This window comes from Mesoplodon densirostris, chromosome 4 (assembly GCF_025265405.1).
Source record: "Mesoplodon densirostris isolate mMesDen1 chromosome 4, mMesDen1 primary haplotype, whole genome shotgun sequence".
NCBI lineage: Eukaryota > Metazoa > Chordata > Mammalia > Artiodactyla > Ziphiidae > Mesoplodon > Mesoplodon densirostris.
This window is the reverse complement of record NC_082664.1, coordinates 36,164,256-36,176,998: the sequence shown is the minus strand read 5'-3', so window position 1 is coordinate 36,176,998 and position 12,743 is coordinate 36,164,256. Positions and strand designations below refer to the sequence as shown.

At 37.4% G+C, this 12,743-nt stretch overlaps 1 protein-coding gene across 3 annotated transcripts in view; it reads left to right on the top strand.

Moving 5' to 3' along the window:
- PALS1 (protein associated with LIN7 1, MAGUK p55 family member) overlaps nucleotides 1-12,743 on the top strand; it is a 106,905-nt gene that overhangs the window by 47,207 nt on the left and 46,955 nt on the right. For all 3 annotated transcript variants that reach the window (XM_060095970.1, XM_060095968.1, XM_060095969.1), the window contains exon 4: nucleotides 2,982-3,190. In XM_060095970.1, the coding sequence (XP_059951953.1) occupies nucleotides 2,982-3,190 (209 nt within the window). The remainder of the gene's footprint in view (nucleotides 1-2,981; nucleotides 3,191-12,743) is intronic.

The following is a 12,743-nucleotide window of genomic DNA, read 5'->3' as shown; positions in this document are numbered from 1 at the left end:
TCCTTTGTCTCTAAAATTTTAAATCCCCCTGGGCTTAAAGAGACATAGTAGGGAGTTTGTTACCTTCTGGTCTGTCTAAAGTTGCTTATTGATTTCATTCGGCAGTGAGATCCTGAAGCTCCTGATTTTCTCATTGCCCTGACAACCAGGCTGAGCCCCTTTAAACAATTACTGAAATTTTAAACAGAAGTCTCATTATCCACTCAGAAAGTCTATCCTCTCCTTAAGATTGTAGTCAATTACTTTAACTACTTTGTTGGTTTTGTAATTCTTTTTCCTTTTAAGATATTTAATTGTTTTCCTGTTTTGCTCTAAAGATACTTTAAGGCTATTGAATTCTTTATACTCAGGGAATTCTTTATACACTTAGGTAATTCTGTGGTAACTTCTTCGAATTTGATGAAATCTGACACTCCATATTCTTCCCCCACCCCAGCTTTATTGAAGTATAGTTGGCAAAAAAATTTTATATATCTAAAGTGTACAATGTGATATTGTGAAATATTTACCACAATTAAGTTGATTAACACATCCATCACCTCACATAGTTACCTTTTGTGTGTGTGGTGAGGATGCTTAAGATGTACTTTCAGCAAATTTCAAGTATACAGTACAGTATTATTGACTGTAGTCACCATTGCTGTCCATTAGATCCTCAGAACTTATTCACCTTAAAACTGACAGTTTGTACTCTTTGACCAACATCTTTAAATTTCCCCTATCTATATTCTGTCTACTCTTGTAGATAACATTAACTTATGGTTAAATTCTGGCTATTTCTCAAGTTTTATTTAGTTCTGGATCACAACTTCTTAGGTCATTCAAATGACAGTTTTGACTTTCAATTTTTTTCCCAGTTTTTTGGTACATTTTAAATTACTAAAGAGCATATATAATTTTTATAAGGAGAGCTAAAGCTGTTTTGATTTGGGGGGGGAAAGATAGGGAACTTCAGAATCAACAGAAGAGCTATTCTCACCTATAAAATATTTAACAACTGTTAACTAGTAGGATACAAGATAAATAAGAATCAGTAACTTTTCTACAGGCCCTGTGTGAAGAAAACTAACGGAAAGACTTAAACCAAGAGGTTTTTGCTTTTTTTTTTTTAAATGTGACTGTATAAGACACAGATATACACAGATACTATCTACTGAAAGTTTTTCCCAGAATCATTTACAGTTTTAATTTTAGTCAGCATCTCAATAGGTTTTTCTTTCTGGATGAATAGGAAATAGAGAGTGAGGAGGTATCTTAAAAATGATTCTGTAGCTCATTTGAAGTCAAGACATTTTTGAAAAAGTAATGAGCAAGTATTTGTCATATCAATATGAGCAAAGACTATAATACTATTATAAGAAGATTGTGGTTCTGATAGACCAGTGGACTAGAAACAGACCCTGATATATGTAAGAATTTGGTGGTATCATAAATCAGTGGAAAAGGAGGGATTATTCAATAAATGGTGTTAGAATAATTGGTTAACCATTTGGAAGAAAAGAAATGAAGTTAAAATTTCCCCTCAAATCTATAACAAAATTCCAGATAGATTGAAGTTAACTACAAAATAGAAGCCATTAGAAAATTTAAATGTAGGTAAACATTTAATGACCTAGGGGAAGGAGTTTATAAGCTTAGACAGTGAAAGAAATCACACAGGAAAAGGTGGATCATTCTTAACACATAACAGCCGAAAACTTCTACAATAAATGTACCACAAATGCAATTAACAGACAGATGGAAAAATTAGAAAACTATTTCCAGCAAATGTGACAAGGTGTATACATGTGCACATATCTACCTCTTGGGGGTCAGAGAAGAGATAAACTGTAGTTCTTAACCATTTGGGGATAACCCTCTTCCAGAAAAATGTATGTGCTGCACGTGCACACTAATGGGAACGTGCATATGTACACATGCCCCAAATTTTCAGTAAAATTTTAGGAGACTCACATGTTCATAGGAGTTCTATGAACCACAAAAGAAGTGCCTGAGTAAACTTCAACCTCCCTGTTAAAGAAATGGAAGGTTTTTAAAAATGGTAATTTTGAATATTGGTAAAAATTTTGGTAATGTGTTATAAATTAGTAAAGCCTCCCTAGAAAACTCTTTGGCTTTTTTTTTTTTTGCGGTATGCGGGCCTCTCACTGTTGTGGCCTCCCCCGTTGCGGAGCACAGGCTCCGGACGCGCAGGCTCCGGACGCGCAGGCTCAGCGGCCATGGCTCACGGGCCCAGCCGCTCCGCGGCATATGGGATCCTCCCAGACCGGGGCACGAACCCGTATCCCCTGCATCGGCAGGCGGACTCCCAACCACTTGCGCCACCACGGAGGCCCAACTCTTTGGCTTTTAAAATGTCAGAATCTTATTTAAAAATTCTGTTTCTTGGAATTATTTTAAGAAACATCAGAATCTCAGACATTTTTACTGTACATAGCAGTGATCATTATGTACAGAAGTGCTCATTACTTATACTAGCAAAAAATTGGAAGCACCCTGAATGCTCAACTTAGTGTAATGGTTATTATAAGTTTTAGTTTAGACATAGAATAGAACATCATGGAGCCATTATAAGTTTTTTAAAGACTGTTTGATGATGTGGGAAAACAATTAAAATGTCCTGTTAAATGAAAAAAGGAAATGTCGTATGATTTTTTTTTAAGTTGTTTCTAAGTGATGGGACTATTGGTGGTTTTAAATTTTTATTCATTTATGTATTCTATCCTTCATTTATTTTTATAGTGATATATATTAGTTCCATAATTAAAACATTCTTGAAAAAAAATGTTATTCTGTTGTATAATTTTTTAAAGTCTTACTTAAAAATCAGTAAAATGACAGTGATTTGACACTCAAAAATATTTGCAAGTTTTGTTTTTCTTGAAAACTTTAATTGTTATTGTTTCAAGAAATTTTATTTTAAAATACATGTGGAATTAAGACAAAATTAATTTTTGGATACCTTTTCCTTCTCCTACTAGAAGTGGAAGACCTGTTTTCTTCACTTAAACATATCCAACATACTTTGGTAGATTCTCAGAGCCAGGAGGATATTTCACTGCTTTTACAACTTGTACAAAATAAAGATTTCCAGAATGCATTTAAGATACACAACGCTGTCACAGTACACATGAACAAGGCCAGTCCTCCATTTCCTCTTATCTCCAATGCGCAAGATCTTGCACAAGAGGTATGTATTCTGAACATCTCGTTGACATAGAGAGAGTAATTGTTAGTGATAGTAAGGCAGCGTTCTTGGAAAATACTGGTGTGAATATAAGGTTTGTTAGAATTAATTACTGCTGATCACGTGTTAATAATTTATTGTGTTAGGAAAAACTTGCTTACGTGTATTTTACCCTGAAAAAAATATATGCTTAGTTCACAGTCAGGACTCTGTTTCATGAAGAGAATAGCATTAGATTTGTATATACAACTACATATTTGCATAGTACGAGAAATATTTGTCTAAATTACTAAAGGGGAAAAATTTTAATGCTTGTAGTATAGTTTTATTTTAAGCATTATACATTATAAACTGAGATAAATGAATACTGATGAGATTAAATTATATTCGGTAATCAGGTATCATAAATATGTAACTTCTAAGATTTGTTACTTGTAGATATTTTGAAGTTTTTCCTCTATAGATACTGTATAGAAGGTCCAAAATAATTAAATTTTAATGTACAGTGAGAGTTTCTCGTGTTAACATGCTGATATTTAAGTTCTAGTGTCTGCTGCTTGTTGATGTTTAGTGTTTAATGTGTTTTGCAAACGTATTTTATTTATTTATTTTAAAAAGCATTTATTTGGCTGCGCCGGGTCTTAGTTGCAGCACGCGGCATCTTTAGTTGTGGTGTGTGGGATCTTTAGTTGTGGCATGCAGGATCTAGTTCCCTGACTGGGGATCAAACCTGGGCCCCCTGCATAGGGAGCACAGAGTCTTAACCACTGGACCACCAGGGAAGTCCCTCTGCAAACATATTTTAAATTGAGGTTTTAAAAGGATGTAAGTAAGCCATCTCCTATTTTTGGGGGGTGGACATTCTGTCATTATTACAGGATTTTAAGTTATTTTGGTATTATAAAAATGAATAATTCTGGAAGCCCATCAGGTAAATCTATTTCACTGAATCCAGACACAAAACAGAAAATGGGCTGAGGGAAGGGTAGGACTTCCAGAGCTACAGACACGTAAAATAGGTCAGGAGGCACTTTTTGAATTAGCACAGAATGTATTTTCTTCATTTAGATGCTTACAGTGAGCGAAGGTCCTATGTGCAAGAGTGGCAGAGAGAAGTCTCATGTTGCTCAGGATAGCAGTGTGACCTAGGGACCTGTTCCTAGAGGGGAAATTTCCCATCTGCTAGTTAAAAGACCTAGTTGAGACCTATTCTTTGTGCTCATTTTTTATTGTTGAAATTAAATATGCAGAATTTTTCATTAATAAATTATCCCTGTAGTTTTGCTTATAGTTTAAATGGGTTTCCTGAAAATTCCTTATAGAGATTGAAATAGCTGACAGTACTTTGATCTTAATTATTCACAAATATAGTGTAACTTTTATTGTGTAGGGTTGGGAGGAATACATAATAGATAATTGTAATCCTTCTCTTCCCATTTAGGAGAAAGGTTTATCCAGCTAGGTACTGTGACTTTGTTTTGTTAAGAACAGTAGGTAGAAAAGAGAATGATATAAGCAAGAGAGATTTAAATTGCTCCATTGGAAGAAAGTGACACAACAGAAAGGGTGGAAAGAAAGGGAAAAAAAGGAGGCAGTGTAGCTTTAAAGGGTTTTAGGAGTTGAGAGACAAAGAACTAGAAGTGGCTTAAAGAATAATGCTTTGAGAGAGAAAGAAATGGTTAAAAAGGACTTTAAAAACTCAATTTTGAATATTAGATTTAGCATAGTTAACATGTACATGGTTCACAATTGTAAAAGTATTGATTCCATATCAAGGAGATTTTCTCAAAGTTTGCTTTCACAGCCTTCATTAATACTTGAGAATTGTATTGCTTTGGTGGTGGTGGGATAGTAGGTGATTAGTGACATTGGGCTGAGACTGGTCTTAAAATGAGTGCAAAATGACTAACCTAGTTGGGGCAACAACATACGGTTGTGCTACAAAGTGAATGACTTCCCCTGGAGTTGTGCGTGCACAACTGTGTGGCAGCCCTGACTTGACAGTGCATAACATGTGAGAAAAGGATGTACTTGGAACTCATCAAAGAAGAGTGTTAAATCTGATAACAAAATTCTGAAGGTTAAATGGACTCATTGCTTTTATTTTACAGCTGGAAAAGCTTAACAGTGACCTTATTCAACCCTTCTGTTTTATGTTTCTGAATATTGAGGCCAGGTGAGGTTTTGTGACTGGGATGAGACTACTAGGCTACTCATATGCCCATTGCCTAATTTTTTGCTTTTTAGCATTCATAATTCCAGCTTTTTTCATATACAGTATTTAAAGGAAGAAATTACCTCATGTTTCAGTTAGTATATCATTTTTAAATGGAAATTTAATCCAAGTAAGTAAGAAAACCTCAAGAATTTGATGAAAGAATGTCTTAACACATTAGGAAGTGTTCTTTGTTTTTATAGCTTAAAATATCAGTTAAATATTAAATATCATATAATAGATAATACAGCTTCTGAAAACTTCAGATACTGAGATCCAGATTATATCTTTGACAGTCCAGGATACTCATTAATAAATGTAAAACAAGTTTTTTGATCATTAAAGTGCTTTTATCAAGAAAAGGTTGAGAACCTGGGTTTCGTTAAATGAATTTATTGCTTATCCAGTAAAAATGCAAGCCAACAGACTAGAAAATGGTATTTGATTATTTGATTTTGAGATAGTGAGGTATATACGTGTATAAGTATATATATAACAAAAACTTGAATCCAAAAGAACTGTCGCAAATTAACAAGAAAGAGACTACTCAGTTTTTTTTTAATGGGTGAAGGACTTGAACAGATACTTCACAAAAAGAGGAAACCCCAACAGCCAGTAAGTATGAAAAGTTCAGCATCATTAGCTAATAGAGAAATGCAAATTAAAACAAAATGAGAGACTACTGCATAGACACCAAAATGACTAAAAATTTTTTTTAAAGGCTGGCAATGTTAAATCTTAACGAACTTATGGAGGAACTGAAACTCTGATAATGTTACTGGTGGAGTATAAATTGGTACTGCCACTTTGGAAAATGTTTGGAAATGTCTGCTAAAGCTAAAGTACCTATATCTGTGACCCAACATTTTTATGTCTGGGTATGTACCTGAGAGAAATGAAAACATATCCACACAAAGGCTTAAGCATAAACGTTCATAGCAGCCAGATAATCATTAGAAGCTGGAAAGAACCCAGATGCCCATCAACCAGTGAAAATTGAGTTAGACTCTCACTGTGGAAGAAAAATGAGTTAACAATCACAATCTAATGAGAAGTACTATGGTGGTAGTATGAAAAAGGTACCAAGAGCATAATGAGATGTGCCTACTTCAGTAGGGGTCGGGGAGAGGCAGACATGGCAGAGGAGGAGATTTGGGAGGAAGGAAGAAACAGAAAATTTAATATGCTAAGTCTTGAAGGACAGTTGGGAATTTACCTGAAAGCCTTTCCACTGGCAAAGGGTTCAAAGATAGTAGTGACTGAGAAAGCCTGGCATATTTATTGAACAATGAGTAAGGAGTAGGATATGATTTTCAAGATAGAGTCCAGATCCTGAAGGCCAGGTAAGCCATATTAATAAGTTTAAATTTTCTTATGATGGATCCACACTGGTAAACATTTTAAAATAATTAAATTACATGAATAGATGAAAGGAGAAAACCATATGGTCAACTTGATGCAGAAAAGACATCTGAAAAAAATTCAATACCTTTTCCTTGATAATGAGAATTCTTAGAAAACCAGGTACATTTTGTTAACTTGATGAAGAACAATATCAGAAACTAATAGGGAGCATCTTACCTAATGATGAAACACCCAACATGTTGCTTTTTTTTTTTTTTAATTTTTGGCTGCGTTGGGTCTTTGTTGCTGCGCGCGGGCTTTCTCTAGTGACAGTGAGCAGGGGCTGCTCTTCATTGCGGTGCACAGGCTTGTCATTGCGGTGGCTTCTCTTGTTGTGGAGCACAGGCTCTAGGCGTGCGGGCTTCAGTAGTTGTGGCACACGGGCTCAGTAGTTGTGGCCTCGGGCTCTAGAGCGTAGGCTCAGTAGTTGTGGTGCACGGGCTTAGTTGCTTCATGGCATGTGGGATCTTCCCAGACCAGGGCTCGAACACGTGTCCCCTGCATTGGCAGGCAGATTTTTTAACCACTGTGCCACCAGGGAAGTCCTCAACATGTTGCTTTTTAAGCCTGGAATAAAAAAAGGAATCTACAGACTCTCACCACTAGTATTCAGCATTTTTCTGGAGGTACTAGCTAGTGCAGTAAAACAAGAAAAAATCATGAAATATAATGTTGTAGGGGAACAGGGAAGATGTGAATAGGTTTAATTAGTTACTTTGAAAAACTAAAACCTTGATTCATTTGGTAGTCAACATGAGGCTTATTAAAGTATAGATAAAATGTGTATACACACAGATATCCTATTTGAAAATGCAGGCAAAGAGATATTGAGAGAAATAATAAATTAACAAGGCTATCTCTGGGTGGTGGATATATAGGTAATTTTCTTGTCTAGATGTTGATGTGTTTCTCAAATTTAATACACAAAAGCCACTAAAGGAGAGTTCAAAGCAAGAAATTTATAAGTGATTGCAGAGCTACCGAAGGATTTTAAACAAGAGTTTGATATAAACAGGCTTCCAGTTTAAAGTATTATTCTGATAACATTGTGGGAGATGTGTGAGATCAAGAATGGAGTCTGGCTTAGAGTATGGAGGCTAGTGTAATTGTCCAGATGTAAGATTTTGAATAGCCATTGAACATGAAGTGAAGAAATATTTAAGTAGAAAATTAGGGTCCCCCTGGTGGTGCAGTGGTTAAGAATCTGCCTGCCAATGCAGGAGACACTGGTTTGAGCCCTGGTCTGGGAAGATCGCACATGCCGTGGAGCAGCTAAGCCCATGCGCCACAACTACTGAGCCTGCACTCTAGAGCCTGTGAGCCACGACTACTGAAGCCTGTGCACCTAGAGCCCGCGTTCTGCAACGAAGAGTAGCCCCTGCTCGCCGCAGCTAGAGAAAGCCCACGCACAGCAACAAAGACTCAATACAGCCAAAAATAAATAAAAGAAAAGAAATAAATTTAAAAAAATTAATAGAAAAGATTGTCCCCATGTGGAGAATAAAGGTAAAAGAGGCATCAAGGGTGACTTCCTGCCTGTTCTTCTTTGTACTGAATTCATCAAACATTGAGTGCTGTTTGCCAGGCATTCTGCCAATAGCCAGATACAAAGCTGAATAAGATACAGTTCCATCTTCAAAGAGCTCAATCTATTGGGGATACAGTCACATCAACAATTTTAAATCAGATGTACTTAGACTTGTAAGATGAGTACATGTTATCTAGGCAAGTTGACTAAGGCAGTTTAGGTAGATGGGACAGCTAGCATAATCACAGTCATCCTGGGGAGACAGCATAGTGTATGTAGGGAACAACAAGCAGTTTATGGCTGGACCAGAAAAAGTTAAGGCATGAGGAATGCTAGGAGATAGAGCTGGAAAAGAGGCAGGAATCATGTGTGCTAAGGATAATCTTATAAGGAGCTTGGACTCGATCCTTTAAGTGACAGAGAGCCAGCAAGAGCTAGAATGGTTATATTTGTATTTTAAAGTTTAAAAGGATATTTAAGGACATAGAAAAATAAAGTATTTTAATAACTAGTATCAGGGGGATTTCCCTGGTGGCTCAGTGGTTGGGAACCTGCCTGCCAATGCAGGGGACATGGGTTCAAGCCCTGGTCGGGGATCCACGTGCCGTGGAGCAGCTGAACCTGTGTGCCACAACTACTGAGCCTGCGCTCTGGAGCCCGTGTGCCACAACTGCTGGAGCCCACGTGCCTGGAGCCTGTGCTCTGCAACAAGAGAGGCCACCGCAATGAGAAGCCTGCTCACCGCAACGAAGAGTAGTCCCCGCTCACTGCAACTGGAGAAAGCCCATGTGCAGCAATGAAGACCCAACGCAGTAAAAAATAAACAAATAAATAAATTAATTAAAAAAATAATTAGTATCAAATTGAAATAGTTATATTGTTATAAAACAGTATGACTAGCATGATCTCATTCTGGTAAAAGTAAGAAGTAAAGGATATACACAAAGATTTTCTCATAGTTTTGAGGTTATGGGTGTATTTTTGTTAACCAACTTTATTGAGATATAATTTACATACACTTAAAATTGGTATGCTTCATTATATAGTTCAATATTTTTGGCACATGTATACACCCGTGTAATCTACCACCACAATCAAGTTATAGAAACATCCGTGAATGCATAAAGCTCCCTTAATTTCCTTTGTAGACAGTAACCACTTCCCACTCCCCAGGCCCTAGGCAGCCAGTGATGTTTTCTGTTTTTACAGATTGGCCTTTTCTGGAAATTTCATATAAGTGGAATAAAATAATATGTAGTCTTTTATATCTGACTTGGTTTGGTTAGTATAATGTTTTTCAAATTCATCAGTGTGTTGCATGTATTAGTAGTTTGAACTTCTTGTTGAGTAGTATTCCATCATATGCATAGCCTACAATTTGTTAAACCACTCTCCTATTGGTGGATATTTAGGTTATTTCCATTTTATTATTCTAGCGGATGTGTAACAGTATCTTGTTTTAGTTTGCATTTGCATATGTTGAGCATTTTTTCATAAGCTGTTTCCCTCTCTTCTTCTGGAAAATATTTTGATCTTTTCCCCATTTTAAAAATCATATTGTAAATTTTATTGAGTTGTAAGAGTTCTTAATGTACTGTAGTTACAAGTCCTCCTGTCAGATGTATATCTCTTGGTGAATATTTTCGTAAAAACAAGTATAAGAATATAGGAGGATATATACCAAATGATTCTCCCTAGGTTTGGGGATTATGGTGAGTTTTATTTCCTTCTTTTGGATTATCTATTTTCTGATTTTTCACATTTAACATATACCATTTCTGTAATTTAAAAAAATTAGTTTAAAATGCTCTGAAGGAAAATAGAGAAGGTATTTTAGCTAGAGAAGAGTACAAGATCAAGAGAGAACTTTTTTTTTTTTTAAAGGTAAGAGATTAGAGGGCTTCCCTGGTGGCGCAGTGGTTGAGAATCTGCCTGCCAGTGCAGGGGACATGGGTTCGAGCCCTGGTCTGGGAGGATCCCACATGCTGCGGAGCAGCTGGCCCCGTGAGCCACAATTACTGAGCCTGCGCGTCTGGAGCCTGTGCTCCGCAACAAGAGAGGCCGCGATAATGAGAGGCCCGCACACCGTGATGAGGAGTGGCCCCTGCTTGCCGCAACTAGGGAAAGCCCTCGCACAGAAACGAAGACCCAACACAGCCATAAATAAATAAATAAAAAATTAAAAAAAGAGAGAGATTAGAGCATTTTTATAGCCTAATGGAAAGGAGCCAGTATGATGTAAGAATAGCCTTTTAATTCCTTAGGCCTTTGTAGAAGTAGCTTATGTTGTATGTTGACACTAAAATAGGCAACAACTGGATTAATAGGGGAAGGATATAAGCACTTAACAGGAGTTGAAATTTCTTTAGAAGGGACTATCTCAGAGGTGCTAGGAACTGATTTAAAAGTAAAAATAGGAGGGAATTCCCCTGCAGTCCAGTGGTTAGGACTTGGCACTTTCACTGCCATGGCCCCAAGTTCAATCCCTGGTAGGGGAACTAAGATCCTACAAGCCGTGCAGTGCAACATGCATGCATGCATGCATAAATAATAATAATAATAATAATAATAATAAATTTTAAAAAAGGTAAAGATAGGGCTTCCCTGGTGGCGCAGTGGTTGAGAGTCTGCCTGCCGATGCAGGGGACACGGGTTTGTGCCCCAGTCCGGGAAGATCCCACATGCCGTGGAGCAGCTGGAGCAGCTGGGCCCGTGAGCCATGGCCGCTGAGCCTGCGCGTCCGGAGCCTGTGCTCCGCAGCGGGAGAGGCCACAGCAGTGAGAGGCCCGCATACAGCAGGAAAAAAGTGTCTATACACAAAATTATTGAGTTGACTTTGTACATTTTCTTCACCATTGGTGCATTTCTAATCCAAAATTTTCTTTCTCCCTCAGGATTACTTTCTTAGGGCCTATAAATTTCATTTTAAATTAACTGGGATTTCATATATTTAAAAAAGAAAAACACCCTATTTTAAAAATCAGCATTTAATTATTCACAGTTTTGGATTACTGCACTTGACCATTAGTAAGACTTTAATCGAATTCTTGCAAAAGATAATAATTGCTGTGCCCCCCTGTTTATACATATAGAACTCTACATTTAGAAACATGTTTTTCTAGGTACCAAAACCAGAGGACAGGCTAGTTTTGATGCTGTCATTGCTATGATCTACTTGTGGTCAAATTAGTTAATCCCAAAATTATCATCTCTTAGGTTTAATAGGGGAATTACTTTAAAAATTATTTAAAATAACCATAAGAGGTATTAGAGAATTACTAGATTCCTGTTCTAATCATGAGTTACTTTGTTTTTAATTAATTAATTTAATTTTGGCTGCATTGCGTCTTTGCTGCTCTGCACAGGCTTTCTCTAGATGCGGCAAGAGGGGGCTACTCTTTGTTGCGGTGCGCGGGCTTCTTACTGAGGTGGCTTCTCTTGTTGTGGAGCATGGGCTTTAGGCGCGCGAGTTTCAGTATTTTTAGCACCGGGCTCAGCGGTTGTGGCTTGCGGACTCTGGAGTGCAGGCTCAGTAATTGTGGTGCACAGGCTTAGTTGCTTCGTGGCATGTGGGATCTTCCCAGACCAGGGATCAAACCCGTGTCCCCCACACTGGCAGGCAGATTCTTAACCACTGCGCCACCAGGGAAGTCCCAATCATGAGTTAGTTTTATTAAAAAATTACACTATAGGGCCTCCCTGGTGGCGCAGTGGTTGGGAGTCCGCCTGCCGATGCAGGGGACACGGGTTCGTGCCCCGATCCCGGAGGATCCCACGTGCCGCGGAGCGGCTGGGCCCGCGAGCCATGGCCGCGGGGCCTGTGTGTCCGGAGCCTGTGCTCCGCAACGGGAGAGGCCACAGCAGTGAGAGGCCCGCGTACAGCAAAAAAAAAAAAAAAAATTACACTATATATTAATTTACTTCTATATGTTTTCATTCATGATGTTAATTTTGGCTTTGTTAATCTGCATTGCTGCAAAGTGCTCTTTTTGGTACTCGAGTTAGGAAGTACAGAAAGGAAGAAAATCAGAGGTATTAATAATGAAAACATATATAGTATAATCTTTGAGGAAAACTAGTCCACAGAGCAAATTTGTACCTTTAAATATCTATGGTAGAAAAAAAGATGGAAAATAATTTGACTGAACATACAGCTCAAGTGATTAGAAATTGAAAAGGGAAATAAACTAAAGCAGAAAAAAGGAATTAAATTATTTAAATGGAAAGAACAATAGATTTAACATCAAAAACTGGTTTGTTGACAAGTACAAGAAAATAGAGAAACCTTTGACAAGTTAGATGAAGAAAAAATACTAATAACGTTAGGAAAGAAAAAAGAAGCATAGATGCAAACACAGGAGAGTAAAAAATTATAATTGCAGCTTTATGTCACTAAATGTGAAAGTGCT